Below are 20654 nucleotides of genomic sequence, written 5' to 3'. Positions count from 1 at the left end.
GGAAGAAGGGAAGGGGAACTGGGGTTGGTACATAAAATGAAACAAAAACATAAAATTAAAGACATAGAAATTTAAAAGAAAAGAAAGCAAGCTGAACAAGCCATGTGGAGAAAGCCAGTAAGCAGTGTTCTCTCATGGCTGCTGCTTCAGTTCCTGCTGTGAGTTCCTGCCCTGACTTCCCTCAGGATGGATAGTGATGGGGAAATGGAAGTCAAATATGGTATTTCCGCCCCAGGTTGGTTTTGGTCAGCGTTTTATCACAGCAATAGAAACCTAATGAAGATGGCAGGCAAAGGTTACTCTGCCCAGAAAGATTCCTTTTTATTCAGTCAAGTCATCCCTCATCTTTTAGCAATATTCCGAGTAGACATGACTGATCTACCATCCTGTTTCATCTTGTCCACCTGTCGCCACTGAGGAGATCCATTTCATCTGGTCTGAACATGTGATGGGGAAGAAAGTTTCAGATGTCAAGGAGCCAGGACCACTAAAACTCTCCAGCCAGGTGTTAGCAGCTCAGAGCTGCCATCCACTGGTGAGACATGAGTAGATTGTACCACATGGGGAATAGACATGAAGTCACTGAACCATATAATTTAAAATGAGTAAACAGTAAATATTTTTAATATTAAAGCATAAGTAACAATGCAACAATGAAAAAAGAATAAGTAGAATTCATGATAAATAAAAAATTAAACAAAATTAAAAACGATATTAACAATCTAAAAATAATAAAAAGAATTCAACAAAATTAAAGGAGATGTTTTTCTCTACGGAGCTGGTTTGAGATGGAACTCAGCAGGTAACTCTACTCTCCAACTATATGTCAACTTCAGGCAGGGGAAAAAAGGGCTCTGGATCTCCTAACTGCACAACACCAAGTACAACAATCTGTTCGCTGGTTGGAACATAGGCAGCCACATCTAGAGGCTTCTGTGTATCAGCTGATGTGGGCAAAGGCTGGTCTAAAGGCAGAAACTGCACTGGTTCAGCTTCTGGAACACTTTCTTCCCCAACTGCCAGGTCCATGAGCTCAATGTACTCTTGGGGTTTCAGATCTCCCTGTGGCCCTACCACTGAAGCCAGTTTCAGATCTCCCTGTGGCCCTGCCACGGAAGCTGCTCTCAGAGGCAGAGTCTCTCCCATCCCTGAGACATCCAGCACTGGGAGTTCTGGAGTCGTTTCCCTGCAGAGCCCACAATCTAGGACAGAAAGAGATGGACTGTTAGTGGAGGTGTCCTAGGAGTTCCCAGGGTAGGATAAGCTTCTCGGAGGTGGCCTTTCTGGTCACACAAGGTCTGTATGCTCATGCCAGAGAATCCCCAGTCCCATGTCCCCACAACAGGGCATCTCAACTGACTGGCATCCAGGTCTGGTTCCAAGCCAGGGCATCTACTGGAGAATTCCCTCCTACAACCCATCACCAGAAAACCTCCAAGCTTCCCAGGCACCTACGAGAGGCCTCCTCATCCTTTTTGGATTCCTGCTCCTCCAGCACTGATAGGAGCTCCTCAGTTTGGACAGTGTCATCTGAGGAAGGCACATGGAGCCTTACGTAGTCCAGCAGCCTCTTTACCGTGTCCACGTCAGGATAATCACAGAAGTCCTGGGGGTGTTTTTGGAGCCACATGGACAGAAAGCTGAATATGGCACTGCATGGGGGAGCAGGTTGGTGGGAAGTAGAGTCAGAAGCCTGGCCTTGCTGCACTAGCACAGCAGACCTCCCTCAGACGATGAATGGGTGCCCAGTCCACTTGTTGCTGGGCATAGGGGTGAGGAGTGTAGGGTGGTAGAGAGAGGGCTCCAGACACTTTCTGTCCCTTGGAGGACAGACTGGGCAAACTGGGCTGCACTGTGGTGATGATGGATCCCAGTATGGCCCTTTAGCTTCACCCATCCATGAACCAAGGAGACCATTGGGGATCTCTGCTTTTCTCCACCTACGGGTGAAGTCTCTGGCACTGTCCTCTAGTGGAAATCCCAAGAGCGCGGTGACTGGTAATGGCTTAGTCCTGAACCATAGCCACCCAAACCTCCCACTGTCCAGAGAGGCTCTTACTTCCCTCCTCACCCAAGCCCACTCACTTCTTTGTGTCCTGATCCTCCACACAGTCAGGCTGGAAAGATCCATACCTGTGGAAATCCATGAGGGTGTCACTGCTAAGTCCAAGTGTCCCCAACCCACCATGAGATCTAGAGGGAGCTACTGGAACCTGGTGTAGGTTAGAAGCTGGGAAGAGGATGGGGGTGCTGAGGGCTCTTTGCACTGTTCTGACTTCTATGCTGAGGGTCTGGGAATGAGCTCACAGCAATTCAAGGATCTCCATGCAATTGGCAGAACCTAAGCTCCTCCCTGCTAGGTTTCTCGGTTGATACAGGGCTTCTGGGGTGCCCCCCAGGTCCTCGTGTCTGGCTCCATTCATCCCATCAAACCTAGACAGTGTCTAGAAACTTTGATACAAATGGGGCAAAGACACTGATCGAGGCATAAGAAAGGAGAGTGTTTGACAATTCTTGTGGAGGCTGAATGACACAATCTAGAGTTGCCCCCCCCCCATCCTCTGGTCATATCCTTTGAAGGTCCATGCCCAGGACCAATGATTCCAGGGTACAATCATCCTTGTCCTATGAGAGCATACAATCCCAGAGGAGAGGAGAGCCATCCTGAAACCAGAGCAGGAGGCTTGAGAGCCTGAACTTGCTTGTAACCACTCACATTTCCATCATCAGGTCAAGCACCTCCCAGGTGGTGGCAATCTTTGGGTAGACAGCCAAAAATATATAAATGTCAATGAAGTCCTGCTTCTTCATTGCAGTTGGAATATAAGATAAGAATTTTTCCAGGTAGTCTGGGCTGGTAGGATTGAACCTGGGGAGCTTATGCCGCTTCCTTTTATTCTGAGGAAAGACCAAGGAAGGAAAGAGGCTTTAAAATAAAAACTCAAGAGACATCACTAACCCATTACCACACACTGAAGTGAAAAGCAGACATAAAGAATGTCCCTCTGGCTTCTCACAGGAAACACACACCCCATCAGGGACTGTGGTGGATCAGGGAGCCCAGAAAGGTTTCCTCCTGGGGGTGGGATGCACTACCTTGGTTTTCCTGTGGGAAAATGGCCATAGGTGCTGGGTAATTGGGCGCACCAAACGTCTCCAAAGGTGGCCAAGGCCACGACTCTTGGCCCTCTGGTGGCCTGAGCCATCATCAAAAGTCTGGAAACAGCAGAACATCTCAAATGCTCAAGCACCTCCAGAGAAGTGAGTCAGTTGAGGCTGCAGCCAACCTCCAGTTACCTAGTAACCAGGATTCCACATTCCATCTGGACAATTATAAGGAAATGGCATCACTCCCTGGGGCCCTCCAGCCTGACACTCTTCTACATATGCTTTCTCTGTGGCTGACCAGTGCTGCCAACTGCTCTCCCCCTGCCTCTCCATGTGTGTAATAGGACACAATGGCATCCATATATTCATGTCACACGCTGACCTATGGGTCCTGGCATCAGCTTTGGGAAGCCAGAAGAGCTTTCCAAGCTATTCCCTCTATACTACAAGCATCCCAGGAAAAAGAAATTTCCCACTGTCCTGACCTGCACCCTCTAGATCATTCTAGTGTTGATTTCCTAGTATGTCATCATGTGGATATGATCGCAGATTCCCTACACCTGGGAAAATCCATACCCGTCACCAGAGGTGAAGGCATAAATAGAGACAGGTGCCCATGTCCTCACATCCACACTCTCACAAAGGCACACAGAGGACCCACTTATAGATGCCCAGGAGCGTGTCAGTATAGAAAGGGCCATGCTTAGGTGGCCTTAGAGATGTTTAGGATGAGGTTAATGTTGGGGTAAGAGACAGAAGCAAAGTGTCTGAGCTCATGTTTAATCGTGCCTTTCACTTAGATGACCAGACTGGGCTCCTCTCCTTTTCTATGCATTCTAGTGTTTACTCCCTTTGGGCTTCCACTGGCAATAATGTGCCTTTTCTGCATCCCCAGGCACTGATGTCTGAGTTCTGGTTTACAGGGTGTCAACACCTCTTCCAACATTCCTTATCCCAGGGAAAAGTACGAAGTAACTTTAGGACATCCTCCAAAGCTACAGAGAAACTTTGTCTCCAAAAGAAAAAAGAAAAAAAATACTTTGGTAAAGTTTCCCTATCTTCATTCTTCCATGACCAGTTCAAAATTCATTCATATTTAAGTTTCAGGCTTGTTGATGGAAAAATGAGAAATATAAAAATCCAATGCAAAACCACAACACTGAAAAAAGAGAGGAGCAAGTTTGTGGTTCCTAAATTTTATAGAAATATAAAAATTGATATTGGTATAAATGGTATGAAATCTCTAGGTAGGTAGTTAAAAAGCACCAATGGTATTTGAAGGGACCTAAGTGAATCGGATATGACAGGGGACATGCTCGATGTAAAGATGTGTATATATGACAATATCCAAATGTTACACATTAGCATGCACAAAGAATATTTACATAATTAAAAATGTTTTACCTCTTTTAAAAGCTATCTTATTATTTGACATGTAGAGTGCATGTGTTCCTATGTAGTGCATGCACGCAATGCCCATGGAAGCCAGAAAAGGGTGCAGAAACCCTGGGATCTGCGGTTATGGAAGGTTGTGAGCGGCCATGTGGGTGCTAGAAATTGAACGCCATCCTCTGCAAGAGAAGCTAGTGCTCTTAACCATGGCTCTGGCCATTTTTGTTCTCTTTGTGATCAGAGAATCCATTGTACAAACCATGATCAGTGTGTCAAATGCTACCTAGTAAAAGATTCCAGCTGGGTCATTTTATACTACCTGATACTGTCATTCATTTCTATTCTATTAATTAAATGACAGTACCAAGAACATCAAATATTAGCAACCTCATTAGATGGCAACACTTATATTTTGGCTACAACTGTACAATTTTCGTGACAGGTAGTGGGGGCGGGAATAGGTGAGGCTCTTTCCCAGGATGCAGGCTGGCTGCCCACCAGCGGGGGTCTCAAGGGTCTGAAGCTTTGCTGACTCAGGTCTGCCAAGAGATGCTATGCTGGCTGCCAGCTGGGACAGCTGGGGCCTGGTTTACCAACAGCACTCTGGTGGTGACCCAGAAGGCCTCTCAAAGCCTGGCCTTCAATGTCAGCCATGCAGCAGGGCACGGTCAAAAGCCCAATAGCTTCATTAGAGGGAAACACAGTTCGCCTGTTCTTAGGGAGTAGAAGATTCTAGAAGAAATACTCTTGTCACCAGATTTGGATAACTCCAACCTTAATATACTTCTCTGTCGGGTGTTCTGGCAGTTTGCTAGGGAAGGGTCAGACCAGTTGGTCTCTTCCCAGGGCTGAGCGTGATGGTGAGTGTTGACGACTCAGACCACCCCTCTCCTAGTTACTGGGGAGAAACACAATGAGTCGGCAGGCTTGTCGAAACAGGATCTCATTGTATTACAACAGGCAGGACTACATATAGGACTGAGGTAGGAGATGGGAATCTTAGGATGGGGTAAGATATGAGGTGTGAGAGCCAATAGCATTCCATCAAGCAGGTAGGTAGCTAGGCAGGGAGCAGTCTTACAGCCTTGCTGAGTCATGCCCACATGGAGGTTACAGGCCAGAGACATACTTCTTCCAACAAGGTCATGCCTACTCCAAGGCCACACCTCCTAATAGTACAACTTCCTATGGATCAAGCACTCAAACCCAACAAGGGCCCAACTACTGCTTTCTACTGTGTGCTGGGATACCTAGCAGTCCTGGCCCTGGGGAGCATCCACTGTGACTGTCCTGGTTGGATATTTGCCAGACAGATTCGGTGAAACCAAATTCCTGACCTTCAGCATGCTGGTGTTCTGCAGTGTCTGAATCAGCTTCCTCCCTGTCTACCACAGCATCAAGGACAAGGCCCTGGTGCTGTGGAGTTTCTCCATTCACCAGTACAGGGCTCCTAGGATGGATCTTTGTTCCAAGGTGTTATTCTTATGATTAAAACTCTGAAAATTCTTAAGGAACAGAAGACAGTTCAGGAGAAATGAGTGATTTCTACAGTCTACGTTAAAGCTAGAAATTCCATAGATAACAGAAGGAAGGCTTCCAGGACAGACTGGCAGCTGATAACCTCCTGAGCTTCATGCCGCCATGGTACATTCTCCATAGAGATCCTGTAAGTTACATGAGCTCTGCACAATAATCTCTGGGTAACTCCTTGTAAAGTGTCACAGGAATGTGGAAATGTCAGTGTCCACCCTCCATATTCACACCCCCCCAAAAAAACATTATCATCTTTCCTCAAATACACCACAACACGAAGGGCAAAATCATAGAGGCTTTAGGGCTGGAGAAATGGCTTCGTGGGTAAAAGCACTTGTTCTCCCAGAGGACCACGTTCAATGCCCAGCATCCACACAGCAGCTCAGAGACACCTGTAACTCCAGTCCCAGGGACTCCGACACCCTCTGCTGGCAGCAAGTATGCACATGGTACACAAGCATACATACTCCAGCAGGCAAAACACCCACACATATAAAAACAAATAAAATGATCACTAGTTCAGAGAGAATTAATTTAAAAACAACAACCAAGACCCCACAATAATTATTTAGTAAATAAAGCTAGTTTATTGTACCCACAGCTCCATTGTAAATCTGCATGAACACGACTTCTGAAGTACTTGGAAGAACTATGGCTGAGTCAGAAAATCATGCCTTCCAGTCCATCCTCCATGAATTTCTTATAAAGTGCCATAAACTTGGCCACAAATGCCTCCAAGTGATAAATGGCTTTGCTGCCCAGCTGCAGTCGATGTTCATAATAGGCTGCCATCTGTGCCACCTCCCCTTTCAGCTGCCCATCGCAGTTATGCAGGAGCTCGGAGAGCAGGCCCTATAGGAAGTAAGGGTGAGTTACAAAGCAGACTTGGGAAAAACAGCCAAACATACTTACTCCTCTCACTCACAAAAGATAAAGCTTTAATACAGTTATTACGTGTGTATGCAGGAAAATATATACTTACATATGTGTATGTATGTATATATCTGTTACTTTTTTGCAAGAATCGGTGTCTTCAACAAAGCCAAAAATTTAAAACATTATATATTCAATAAAACCTGGGGCTTATCCATGGTCTTCAAATATAGGAAGCCCTTTCCAATAGTCTCAGCTAAAGGATTGTGTTTTTGCTTTATTAATAACATAGAAGAAAGGCAGATGCAACAGAAACTGTTTCTTGACTCAAGTGACATGATACAGACTGAGCAGGTTGTTCGTTATGCATTTAGGAATACACATGCATACATGTTCGCTTGCTTGCACACACACACACACACAAATACATATATGTATGTAAAAACAATTAATGAAAAATAAAGCCATGAATTTTAAAGAGAGCAAGAAGAAGGGTATAATGCGGATTTTGGAGTGAAGAAAGGGAAAAGAGAAATGGGGTAATTGTATTATAATCTCAAAAAATAGTTAAAAATTAAAAATAAATTATATTTTGAATTTTGATCTTTTTCCAGGTTAGCAATAGGCACTCTAATATTCTCCTGTGACTGTGGGACCAAGCAGGGAATCATGCCAATCACATGATCTTGACTACAACAGTCAATAATCTACAGCAAGCACATCATCACTAACCTGTGCTGTTTGATAGATAAGCTGTACTAAATGCTCTTCTACCCTTTGAGATAAGATCTCACTGTTGCCCAAGCTAATGTCCTCAATAGATCCTTCAACCTCATCCAAGTGGTGGAGCTACACATGAGGCCACTATATCTGGCTATGCCATTTGTATGATATGTTCAACTTATTACGGGTTTACCACCAAAAAAAGAAAAACAGACTCATAAGTTGAGAGCAGCTGGATATATATAGTTGCACAGGATACAAGGATGTAGGCACTAATATAGTTACTGCCACATTCATTACATTAAATACAGCAATCCAAGGTTGCACCAATAAAGGCCACCTTCAAAAAACTGACATGGTCATCTATCCTATACTGTCAAATGAAAACTCAGTACAGTGAATAGACAACACACTAAACACACACACACACACACACACACACACACACACATAGCACTTGCTACTAGATGAAAAGAATAGAAGTCTATTCAAAGCACTAATGCCTGTTATATAAAGACCACATTGTTCTTTGTGTATTTGGTATCAGTTTGTTCACATTACTGTACAATTTTAATAGAATCAAACTCTGTGAATTCCCTAATATCTAAAGTCAGCAAATTTAGCTAAGCAGCCAGCAGACCAATCCTATAAAGCCTAGACTGTACCTACATCTTCAACCTCATTTCTCTATATGCACCATGTATTTCCTGGAACATCTGTTCCCCAACCATCTATATAGCTCCATCCTCTTAGTGCTGAGTGTCAGCTAAAAAGACCTTTCCTCAAGCGGCCATCCAGGGCTGTGCATAATGCAGCTCTATTATTATTGTTTCTCTGTTCTTCCTTTAAAGATTCACGACATTATGAAATATTCTTCACTTGTCTCCCGTGTCACTCCCAAGAACACAACATTACAACTGAAGTCCTCCCTCCCACCCTCTGTGGTCACTTGATGGTGCCTGGCACCCAGAAAGAATGAATCTGTACTGAAATGATAGAAGCAATGAAGATGACAGACCTTAGCATTACAAAAGTGCTGTGATCACATGACTTGTGTTCAGCTTAAAGTTATGAATGTTCAAGATGTAAAACAGAGCCACTTACCTTCATTATTATCTCAGGAGGAATACAATGAGTTAGAAGCTCATAGAGCCTCCCTCGGACTTCAAGAAGCCTACAGAAAACAAAGGGATTGCTACTTAGTGAGAAAAAGAACAATTTTCATGACCAGGCCAGCACAGGTCCACTGTCTGACTTGATTTATCACCCAGATGCAGACAGAAGCTGCCTGACTTGTGCTATACCAATGTGAGACAGCCCCAGTACATCCCACTTTATTGTTTCTTCAGAGTCTCATTCTGTAGCCCAAGCGGCCTGAGCCTCACGATGTAGGTCATGCCAGGTGTAAATTGGTAGCAAACTTTCTGCCTCAGCTTCCTAGGATAATCCACCATGACCAAGCACCAGTTCATTTTCTGAAAAGTTTTTTTCTTACTTTTTAACAGTGGGTATTTATAATAAGGGCTCCTCATTGTATCACTCACAATAGAACCAGAGAGAAATCAAGACTTCAGGGACCTGAGAGATGGTTTGGTAGGTCATCTGTTTGTCGTGCTACCTAATAACCTGAGCTTCATCCCCAAGAACCCATAGTGAAGGGCCAAACTGACTCCTGAAAGCAGTCCTCTGATCTCGACATACTGACACACTCGTGGCTACATATGCATGGTTACATACTTGAGCACTCACTTGCACACACACGCACAAGCAAACACACACGCACATAAACACAGCAACAGAACTTAAGAAATAAAAAAAAACAAATTATGACGTTGAAATGTAAGGCTTAAGCCCATTCACACTCAATTTACCGGTGTATTGGGTACTATGTTTATGCATCTTCTCTAGACAGAATTTTATGCTTAAAGTATCTACAGGGTGGCTTGGAAAGACTGGGCTGTGATGAGGTAATGCCAGGAAAAAGCATGACACACAGTCTATAAACAATACAGCAGGGACACAAAGCTGACCTTCACAGAAGCGACAGGCAGAGCTCCCAGGAAAGTACAACCAGGATAAGCTAACACTAGTGCAAGCCTGAGCCCTAAACTTAGGCTTCCCTCATGACTTTTTCAGGAGGGTGTGAAGGAAATGCACATACTGCATATCAGAACAAGGATAAATAGCAATTGATATTCCCTAAACTCAGAAAACAACTGTCTTTCTCTTTGTGTAATATATTACCAAGAAGAAACAACTACCAAGGGTTCTGAATAAGCTACTGCAGATGTTCCACTCCAGATAAATCAAGACAGTGATTTAGAAGATTTTTTATAAGCAGACATTCAAACTGCTTTCCTTGCCACAAATAAGAGAATGATACAGCAGAAGTCGCAAGGTCTCACTAACCACCTGCACTGATAGAAGACTCTCACAAACCCCTAACTCATCAGACACCTACCGAGAACAGGATCACGGGCACGCCTCTCGCTATTATTTTCATCTAAACCAGGAACACTCAGGCTCTCATGGCTGCACTCAAATCTATTCTGCACCCTAAAATGATCTACTCCCCTAGAACCAAGGATGAGGCTGTCTTTCAGTGAGGCTGAGGGAAGGCCACATGACAACAGCAGGGGAAACTCAAACCTGTCAAGTTTATTCAGAGATAGAGCCTGTCTTAGTTAAGTTGTCGTAATCCAAACAACTAGTGACTGAGACTGTCCACGACTGAGTAACAAACCCACAGACATGAATGGACACAAGATTAGAGTCTGGCGAAAGGATTCTTTCTTAGTGCTTCTTCTTCTCTTCACAGACCCTGTACTGGGCATGAGCAGTGCTTCGTAGTTCAGGACCAATACTGCAAAACCTCTTTGATCTCTGTAACAAGGTACAAGTGCCCTTGGCAGGACGACCAGCAGTGTCGCCATGATGGAAATGACAAGGCTGGCAATCTAAGGTGAAGCCATCTATCAAGGACATTTGGCTAAGTTAGGATGAGAGCTGGAAGCTTGGTGTCTTTCTAGCACATTCCACATCAATTACAGTTGTTTCTTCAGCCTGAGCACACCAGGTACTGTGAATGAAAACTAAGCTACCTGGTATGCAGGTGGAGTGGGCTTTAAATTTTTTACATGTTAACAGATCAAAGAAAAGCATAAAACTATACACACTACTTTTGATCCCAACCTTTCTAACCTTATGTGCAATTTTTTCCCTTTCAGATGAGGCCCCAGACTGAATTATACTGTAAGCGTCAGGGCGTCTATGCCTCCCTCACACTCTTACCTCTGTGGCGTCTGCTGACTGACAATAGCATTTGCAGTCTCCCTCAGATACACCTCCCAGTCTGTCTCGGGGATTTCTTGGTCTTCAGTAAAAGGGTATCTAGGAGACAAAAAGAGAATAAGTTCACACACTCTGCTCTCACGTCCCAGAGTGCTCCCTATGTACCAGTCCCACTCACTGCTGCACTCTGCAAGCTTCACACATGAGTAAGGCTTTCCTGAGGTTTCTGCAGGACTTCTCTGCCAGCCTGTGAGCCAGCTTCGAAGGAAGAGCCAGACCCTCCTTCTTGCAGACAGTGGATAACACACTACAAATCTGTAGGACAAATGAACAAAGAGGAAAAGCATGAGACAATTTGTAACTTTGCTAACATCGTTGTAGAGCTCTTCCAGAGGTGCTCTGCGTCCCATAGCACGCCATGTGGTGCTGCTGTATACAGTCTCCCACTATCTATTATGAGTGAGAAAGCTGCCTGTTGTGGGAAACTAGCACACTTTATTGACAGCTCTTAAGATGAACGGGAAAACAGTGCACTGACTCCCAAAAGGAACCAGGGATTCTCACATTATCTACTTCCTCTATGCTCCCATTTCCCCCTATAAGAAAGGAGATCAGCCTAAGGTAGAAGACATTAAATACTTCATGTAATGAATTTGTAACACTCATTTGTTAAAAGTAAAAGGCAGATATATTTACAGGAAATACATCACCCTGTACACCTACTAATGGCTGGCCTTTGGCCTCTATCTGCAGCTGCCCTTTAATGACTGACATGCTTCACCATGTTTTAGAAAACAAACTTTGAGCTGAAATACTTCTGGAAAGCTTAACCTGACTTACATCTTCAATGCTGGGAGCAGGCACACGAACTGCCAGGCACCGGCTGCGGATCGGGGGTATCACCTTAGACGTGGAATTACAGCACAAGATCAGCCTGCAGGTGGACATGTACTTCTCCATGGTTCTACGTAAGGCATGCTGAGCATCCTTTGTGAGTTTGTCCACCTCTGTCAGTAATACCACTGGGTCAAAAAGAAACAAAGTCAGCTTCAACTGGGGGCCACGCAAGCCTTAAGCTGCCTTCCGCCTTTACCCTGTCCTCATTAATAGGCATAAAATCCTAAACATATGCCTGATATTCTACATTTAACTTTGAAAAGGACAAATTAGACTTAGAGAAAATAAGAATATTTTTAATTTTTAAAATGTTATAATCAAACAAGCCTAAGAAACCCTAGTCAAAGTGAAGTCAAATTAGGACTTCTCACTTCATTCAGCCTTCATGATAAAAAAGTTGCAAGACACGGATGTGCTGAGCTACACTGCAAATTCTAAGGAATTTGTTAATACTTAGGAGATCTCTGATCAAGAGTCATAGCCAATGGGTACAGTCAAAACAGAACCTAGAAGGATATGCAGAAAGAGTGCATCTGGCTGCAATCGAGGACCAGTCATCCCTAAGTGCTTCAGGAACTGTGAACAGGCAGGGAATAAATCCAAGTTTTGTATTTTTTATTATGTTAACCAGCAGTCTTCAAAGGACAGCAGTCTTTTGAAATGTGTACATAGACAAAACAACCTCAACATGTAATTAAACTACATTCATATTTGCAGAAAACAATGACAAAGACACAGCATCACCTTGAGTGGGAGCAAAAAGAGGAATCCAAGATACCTGTCCAGCTGTTAGAGTGTGAAAGCTCAGACACACTGGGAATCCCAGCCAATACAAAAGCAGAAGCTGTAAGGAGGAGCAGGCCCCACAGGGCCCAACCTGTGGCTGAGAACTTAGAACCCTGACCCAGTGAGATCTGAGCAAGGAGTTGTTTCTGAAGTAACCAAGGCAGCATCCTGCTAAGATGACACTGCACACCCGGCCCAGCAGTGGAAGAAAGCGAGCAGAGTAGGGGAGAAACAAGGACAAGGATGTGTAGAGGCAGGAAAGATGGCTCACACACTCACTCCTTCCTGAAAATAAAACACAGGAGTACCTAAGCCCCAAACCTGAAAAATCCTCTCTAGTCTCCTAATTACAAAGATTATAAAAAAAAAAACTTCTATTTTTTTCACATTTTGTAAAAGATGGTCAACAGAAAATAATCACATTGAATTTAAAGTTCTAAGGAAAAGAAACATTACTTTTCACAGAACCATAAATTTAATGGAAAAACACGTTAATCTGATGTTGTAAACACGAAGAGCTGAGCTCAGCTCCAGTAACCATGTAAAAAGTTGGCTATAAAACTCAGAGCTGGAGAAGCAGAGGCAGGTGTGGCTCTGGAGCTCACTGGCCTGTCAGCAGAGCCAACATCAGAGTTCCACGTTTAGGAAGAGAACTCACCTAAAAGATAAGTAGAAGAGTGAGCTAGGAAGACAGGGATCGTCAGCCTCTGGCCTCTGAGTGCACCTGCACACATGTACACTGGACATCACATCATGCCCACACACCAGACATACATCCAAAAGAAATAGACTAAAAATAACTACAAATAACTCAAACAACAAGTAGATATACAAAAGGAAAAAAGAAAAAATATTTTTCTCCAAAATGACAAAGATAAAAAGTAGCAACATGTAGATTAGATAACAAATTTACATTGTCCCTTAGATGAAGAATTTGACAGAACACATGAAAGGCATCAATGCTGACATTTTTGTCATCACAAAATCTTATCTGTCAGAATGTCTAAAATCAAAAACACCAATGACAGCTTATGCTGGAGAGGATGTGGAGAAAGGGAAACACTCATCCATTGCTGGTGGGAGTGTCAACTCGTATAGCCACTATGGAAATCAGTATGGAGATTCCTCAGGAAAATGGGAATCAGTCTACCACAAGACCCAGCAATTCCACTCTTAGGCATATACCCAAAAGATGCACATTCATACAACAAGGATGTCTGTTCCACTGTGTTCATAGCAGCATTATTTGTAATAGCTAGATCCTGGAAGCAACCTAGATCCCCACAACTGAAGAGTGGATAGAGAAAATGTGGTACATTTACACAATGGAGTACTACTCAGCGGAAAAGAAACAATGGAATCTTGAAATTTGCAGGCAAATAGATGGCACTAGAAGAAACCATCCTGAGTGAAGTAACCCAGTCACAAAAAGACAAACATGGTATGTACTCACTCATATATAGATTTTAGACATGGATCAGGGGAGTGTCAGCCTACAATCCCAGTGCCAGTGAGTCTGGGAAACAGGGAGGTTCCCAAGAGATGTGCATTATACCCCAGAGAAGTGGGAAGAGGCAAGATCTCCTGAGCAGATTGGGAACATGGTGGGAGAAGAGAGGAAACCAGGAAAAAGAGAGTGGGATAAGAGGAGGGTAGAAGAAGACATGGGGGAGCAGGAAGGTTGAGTCGGGGTAAGAATAGAGGAGACCAGGATGAGAGATACCATAATAGTTGGAGTCCTTATAGCTTTGAAGAGAGAGCTGATACTAGTGAGATTTCCAGAGATCTACAAGGATAACACCAACTGGAAAACTAAGTAATAACAGAAAGACTACATTAATAGCCCCTACCTAATGATAAGGTTGATGACTATTTTATATGACATCCTAGAACTTTCATCCAGTGACTGATGGAAGCAGAGGCAGATAGATACTCACAGCTAAACACTGAACTGGCCCGCTGGAACCCAGTGACAGAGATGGAGGAGTGATAAGCAAAAGGGTCAAGACTGTGCTGGTGAAACCCACAAAGACAGCTGACTGGACAAGGAGGAGCTCTTGAACCCCAGACTGATGGCTAAGAGGCCAACAGGGGACTGATCCATAGTCCATAAATGTATTGTCAGTGAGGAGGCCTCAGAAATCTCTGGGGCCTTGGGTAGTAGATTAGTGTTCACCATGGCATACAAATGAACTTTAGGAGCCCATTCCACATGGAGGGATGCTCTCTAAGCCTGGACACATGGGAAGGGCCTAGGTCCTGTCCTGGATGAAATGACAGACTCTGGAGATTCTCCCAAGGAGGGCCTCACCCTCCCTGGGGAAAGATGTGGGGATTGGGCTGGGGGTGGGGAATGGGGGTGGGGCTGGGAGGGAGAAAGGGGGGGGAGCTGGGATTGACATTTAAAGCATGCATGTTTCTAATTTAAATAAAAAAATAAGTTAAAAGAAGAATTACATGCATCTAAAAAATACTGGCAGGCAAAAGTCACAGTCAATAATGATCGTCCAGGAGATGAGACTACAGCTGGTTTTCATTTTCTTTGTTCACAGTTGACAATGGGAAGTTTAGGTCATAAACCAGTCACTTTGAAATCAGTTGTTTCTTATTGTAAATGATGTGTGCTCCCAGTACTTTGTCTGAAATGTCACAAAGGCACCACAGACAGATTACTGTTAACACAGTGAGCAGAGAGCAGGGCTCACATTCATTTGTCTCCCTTCTTCCTTTCTTTCTTCCTTTCTTTTTAGACCAGTCTCTTCACGTAGCCCTTGCTGTCCTAGAGCTCACTATGGAGACCACACTGGCCTCTGTCTCCCAATGCCCAGAAGCCTCCCAGTATGCTGGCCTCCTCACCACTCACCTTTGAAGTCTCTTTGCGAGCTGGTTTCCAGCTGTTGTGACTGTGCCACCGTCTTCAGCATCTCCTGAATTACAACCCGGTCACTGTTTCCTGCATCACTACACAACAGGGGAACAGTGGTTGCATGGGTGTAAATACTACCAGGTATTACACCTTTACTCTCAATCTGTTAGGAAGTTTGCCTTCCTTTGTTTGATTTTTAAGACAGGTGTTTTTGTTTGTTTGTTTTGATATGTGGTCTATGTTGGTTTTGAATTTGGCTACAATTGAAGATTTTGTGGTTAAAAACTTTGTTAAAACAAGTAATAATCTAATTACTATCCAAAACCTTTAACAAATTTCAATTGTATTACCACTGAAAACATTCAGTGTGTTCTCACAGTAACATTACTACTCAAGGAAAAAACAGCTACTACCTTACTTACTACAGAAAGGTCTAATTATATCTCATTTGTCAATTACCCACACAGTCATTAAGTTTTCCTCTACTTGTTACAGCTGGGCTAGAACACCTGGACTCTGGCGATCATTTTCCCAGCCAAGAAGCTGGTCTATTCCCCAAGTAGCTTATGGAGCAAGCACATGTAGTTTTAGAACTTGACCCATTCCCGGTCTTTCCCTTGATGAACCAAACGTCTCAGGTATTCTAAGGACTGGAGAAGACAGTTCCTGTAGAGTACACATAGTGCCTGCCACTAAATCCACACAAGTGAGCTTAAGGCTCCTCCTTCCACTTCTGCAATTCTACCTCTTCCTTTTCAGAGACACCTGGTGACATGGTCCATGGTGGCCACTGCCCTAAGGACCTCCAAGAATGTCTCACAGAACCCTGACACTTCCCAACTCTGATACTGCACCATGAGTCTCCAGTGTGCCCCAACCCCGGAAGCAGGACTTGGATCTTCTATCTTAGTAGGCATCCAGGCAATGGCCAGTGACTACCATAATCCTCTAATCACAGCCACGAAACACAAAAACACACCAAAGGAGAATGGCGGCCCACATTCGGTATCTGAGACACTCATCCCAGACAGGGTCGACTTTTTAGCCAGCTTTGCTCACGCTCAGCAGCACTGAGGGAGGCAGGATAGCTCAGCAGGCCTCACGCAAGGAACTGGAAAACAGTAAGCTGTGCAGACCAGCAGGCTTCAGTGAGAGCACAGGAGCCGGCACCAGGCAGTGTGACAAGCGTGCAGCTTTAATCTGCTTTATATATGGAGCTTCCAAATGTACGACAGTATTTCAAAAAATAACTGAAAGCTGATTTTTTTGGCTAAAAGTTCTAATTTCTAACTGCTTGTCTAAAAACATTTAGTAGCAGCTTACCTGGGATTAACTTCAAGGTGGTAGTTACTGGCAATGGTGCTGATTTCAATTTTTTTCTTAGATGGAGTCTGTGAACGAAACAAGAATCTGCTCAACATTTACTTACTGGCTGTCTTCTTTATTTTTTTTTTTTCATGTATCACCAATCACTACTGTCAACTACCATGTTAACACAGAAATAAAGGGAAAATGCATTCATAGGATCCATGTTCCTGGAAAATAATATAAAGAGAGGACATCTCATACACACCTGTTTTGCTTTTCCCACTTAACAATATGTCTTTGCAATCCCTCTCAGACAACTGGTATCAGGTGATGGCCGTGTATCATGTTCATGTAGCATGCATATTCTACAGCTAATTACCTTCATGGATTTTCACTTTGATGACACTATGCATGCTGTGCTAGCTGATGTGTATATACCACACACACACAAACTTTCTTAAGTCATACACCAAGCAACCCTAGGTGAGGAGGGGTCTACAGGACTGAGTCCCAGATACATCTGCAGAACCTTGACATGAGATGCTTACTGTAATAGTCTGATGCTCAATTCTCAATTTTTCCACCCCGACACCATACAGTTCTCGTAGGATACACATAATTCTTGTCTTTTTTCCAGCACCCGATGGTCCATATACTAGGAGGTGAGGAAAGTCACCACACTGCACCTAGGGAACAAAGAACAGGGCAGTCTGCTGTCAAACCCAGGTGCTCCAGGTTAAACAAACTACTTTAAAGGTACGAAGGTATTTTGTGTAATACCCAACTCCAATAGAAAATTTACCAAACTCTGGAATGTTTACTTTCTCTGGGCACTAATTTAACTTGCATGCACAGCACAGAACATGCCAGGCACAACACTAAATGCTTAAAAGCTGGAGCTCCTTAAGCAAGTTCTCTGAAGGGCACTTTTTACAAACAAGGGCTGATGGGAATGCAGAACAGATCTTTGTAACTGAGACAAATGCTTGTTTTGCCTGGGCTCCCCAAAATGGTTCTCTTGCTAAGAAGTGGGTACGCTGATTTCCTTGCAAGTTCATTTGGGAGGTCCAGGAAAACTCACGTAAGGGATGCTATAGAAAAGTGCTATCAAACTAAGGAGCACTATGGGCGTGGGGGCCTGATCTGAAGAGAAGATGCAGACTGTTGGAAAGCAAACATTAATGCGTAGGAATCGTTTATTAAACTCCTGCTCTAAAAGTATAGTCCCAAGTCAGTACAAATAGCCATAGAAATACAATAAAATGTATCCATCCTACCGCTAGGAAACTTAACGTTAAACGCTACTGTGGAGAAACGGGTGTGCATACACACATAAAGTGTAACGCTCGATCTTTACATTAGTGCGCGCATTATCAACAACAACAACAAAAAGACAACTAAAACATGTCTTCCACTTCCTTCTCGATCCTTCCAAAAACTCTCACACGGAGGAGAGAGGCCCTTGTTCAGATAATTTCTCGTTTTCAGAAAGGACTTAGCTGTGTGTGACTCTGGAAGTTAGTCACTAGAGGAGGGTCCAGAACCGTCACTTCCATCAGCTTTCCATCTAACTGCGGGGAGCAGGCCAGCCTCTTCTGCCCGAGCCCCGGCTACACAGAGGAGCTCACGGGAACCCGGCAGCAGAACCGCACTCCGGGGAACTGGTCACCCCGGCTCCCTGGCTAGCACTGGAGCGCCCGCCTCCTCGCGCCCTTCCCCGCCGGCCTCCCCCGTCCTGGCCTGCTCACCAGGTTGCGCAGCTGCGCCGCCTGTTCCTTGTGATAGTCCAGCCGGGCGAGGGAGCACGGTCGGTATTTGTCCACCCAGAGGCTCATGGCTGCGGCAGTGCTACCCGAGCGCCCGCCACTTAGACAGAAGACAAGTTTTCCCGCGAGCGCCAAACCGCGCGTCACTTCCGGTACCGGACGACTTCCGGTCCGGAGACTACGTTACCTGAAAGGGGCCTGAAATAGTCAGCTGAGGAGGGCGCGGCACCTCCCACACCCTTCCACCCACAGCCATCCCCTGTCTAGCACCAGTAACTGGATTCATGGTGCAATCCTTGTCTCTTTGTTGTCACCTACTGTGACATTTTAGAAAACACTCGATGGAATTAAAGACACATCAGCCGTGGTCTGGACATCCAATCTGAGTGCTTAGGAGAAGGAAGGTTCCTCCATTTCATTCACTCATAAATCCATTCAAATTTGTGCCTCAGAAATTTGTTATCTTCATTTGTTTTTCTCATATTTTTTTAATGTCAATGAGCATTTGCCTACATGCATCTGTGAACTATATGTGTCTTGGTGCCCTTAGAGGCCATAAGGGGACATCAGATCCCCTGCCACTAGGGTTACAGATGGATGTGAGCCGCTATGTGAGTTCTAGGAACTGAACGCAGGTCCTCTAGAAGAGCAGCCAGTGCTCTTAACCACTTAGCCATCTCTATCTCTCCAGCTATCCAGCTGCGTTCTCGTCACTTTAGTTAATCTACCTCTGGGCTCCTCTCACAGACAGGTACCCAGCAGAGTTCATTGAATAAACAGGGAAAGGAAGAAAGATTTTAACCTCCTTTTATTTCATTACATTTTTACACAAAATTCTTATTGACTTAAGAAATCAAAGTAGCATGAAAGACAGCAGAAGACCTGTAGAAGACATGGGGTTAACCTGCTATTTTGTACAGAGAACATTTGAAAATCTTTTAATTAAAGTCAAAGTGTGAAACACTTGGGAAAATATTCTGCATATCAAGCTCACACAATCATGGCACCACTTAGATACACTTGAAAATGTGCTTTTCTGGTTGTAATGCTGATTAAATATTTCCTTTTAAAAAGAGATGCATGTGTGTGTGTGTGTGTGTGTGTGTGTGTGTGTGTGTGTGTATCCATAGCGGCTAGAAGAGGGCTTCCATGAGTTGGAATTACAGTTGGTTATGAGTTGCCTGACATAGGTGCTGGGAACTGAACGCAAGCTATCTGCAATAGCAGTAAGAGCTCTTAACCCCTGCGCCATCTCTCCAGCCCCTTGATTTATTTAATGTGTGCTTTTATTTTGTGCCCTTATTTAGAATCCTGTCTTATGTATGATTAGAAATTCTTTCAAGACTGCTTAGTAGCCTTTTATCTATGTACTAAACAAGAATTGGCTGTGCTTTCCTGTGAATCTTCCTGTTAAGTGAGGTAGACAATATATTACTAATGAAAAATAAATAACACCCTCAACTCTAAGATCTAGTTCCTGATTTCAAGAAACTTTCTGAAACAAATCTAGAACTTCTGCCTCAGGACATTTACATTTACAATGGTGAGGAGCAAATGCACCTTCTAGATAGCTTTTCTTCAACGCCCACAGAACTGAGTCCATCACCCTGTCCTATACTTAGGGATACCTCTTTACCTATACTAACATTACAAAAGAAAACCGCCCACATTCTCTGTTGTTGAGCTGGAATGAAGAAACAAGTTCTGAAGTGAGAATGTAAAGGAATTCAGAAGCAAAGATATTGAAGGTCCATGTCTGTTGATGCTGGGATTGTGATCATGGAAACACTCATGAAGATGAAGGCCATGTCTGTAGACACTGGGACTATGATCATGGAAGCACTCATGGAGATGAAGGTCATGTCTATAGACACTGGGATTGTGGTTGACGAAACCCTCAAGGAGATGAAAAGTGTGAGGTAGGTGCTACAATAAGCTGTGATTAGTAGTGCCCCAAAGCATGACAGATAGCTCTTGACAGATCTGAGGGTATGTGCTTTATAGTGCTATGTTCTAGGAGATTGAAATAGTGTGGATAGAACAAAGCAAAAAGCAAGGTTTAGTTGATTTTACAAACACAAAACACAGGTGCTCTCATTCAGTTGTATATC

General features: G+C 44.0%; 2 protein-coding genes across 3 annotated transcripts; both read right to left on the bottom strand.

Annotated features, from left to right (window-relative positions):
• Positions 1–683: 683 nt before the first annotated feature.
• LOC101825436 lies at positions 684–3274 on the bottom strand. The gene is made up of 5 exons (XM_040750351.1): positions 3097–3274; positions 2717–2898; positions 2086–2133; positions 1456–1652; positions 684–1202 (listed from the first exon to the last, which is right to left on the bottom strand). Exons 1-5 carry the CDS (start codon positions 3232–3234, stop codon positions 820–822), a joined length of 948 nt encoding a protein of 315 aa, XP_040606285.1. The 5' UTR covers positions 3235–3274; the 3' UTR covers positions 684–819.
• A 3326-nt stretch (positions 3275–6600) lies between these two features.
• Rfc3 (replication factor C subunit 3) lies at positions 6601–18683 on the bottom strand. 2 transcript variants are annotated; one of them, XM_005083190.4, is made up of 9 exons: positions 18526–18683; positions 17326–17463; positions 16793–16860; positions 15467–15564; positions 11761–11942; positions 11099–11235; positions 10921–11019; positions 8734–8803; positions 6601–6885 (listed from the first exon to the last, which is right to left on the bottom strand). In XM_005083190.4, the coding sequence occupies exons 1-9, from the start codon at positions 18610–18612 to the stop codon at positions 6694–6696; spliced, it is 1071 nt and encodes a 356-aa protein (XP_005083247.1). In that variant the 5' UTR covers positions 18613–18683; the 3' UTR covers positions 6601–6693. The 2 variants fall into 2 exon arrangements, with proteins under 2 accessions (XP_005083247.1, XP_040607370.1); XM_040751436.1 differs by lacking the exon at positions 18526–18683 and adding an exon at positions 18278–18423.
• Positions 18684–20654: the final 1971 nt, after the last annotated feature.

This window comes from Mesocricetus auratus, unplaced genomic scaffold (assembly GCF_017639785.1).
Source record: "Mesocricetus auratus isolate SY011 unplaced genomic scaffold, BCM_Maur_2.0 Super-Scaffold_100008, whole genome shotgun sequence".
Lineage (NCBI taxonomy): Eukaryota > Metazoa > Chordata > Mammalia > Rodentia > Cricetidae > Mesocricetus > Mesocricetus auratus.
Note: the sequence above shows the minus strand (reverse complement) of the source record. Positions and strands in the feature narration are given on the sequence as shown.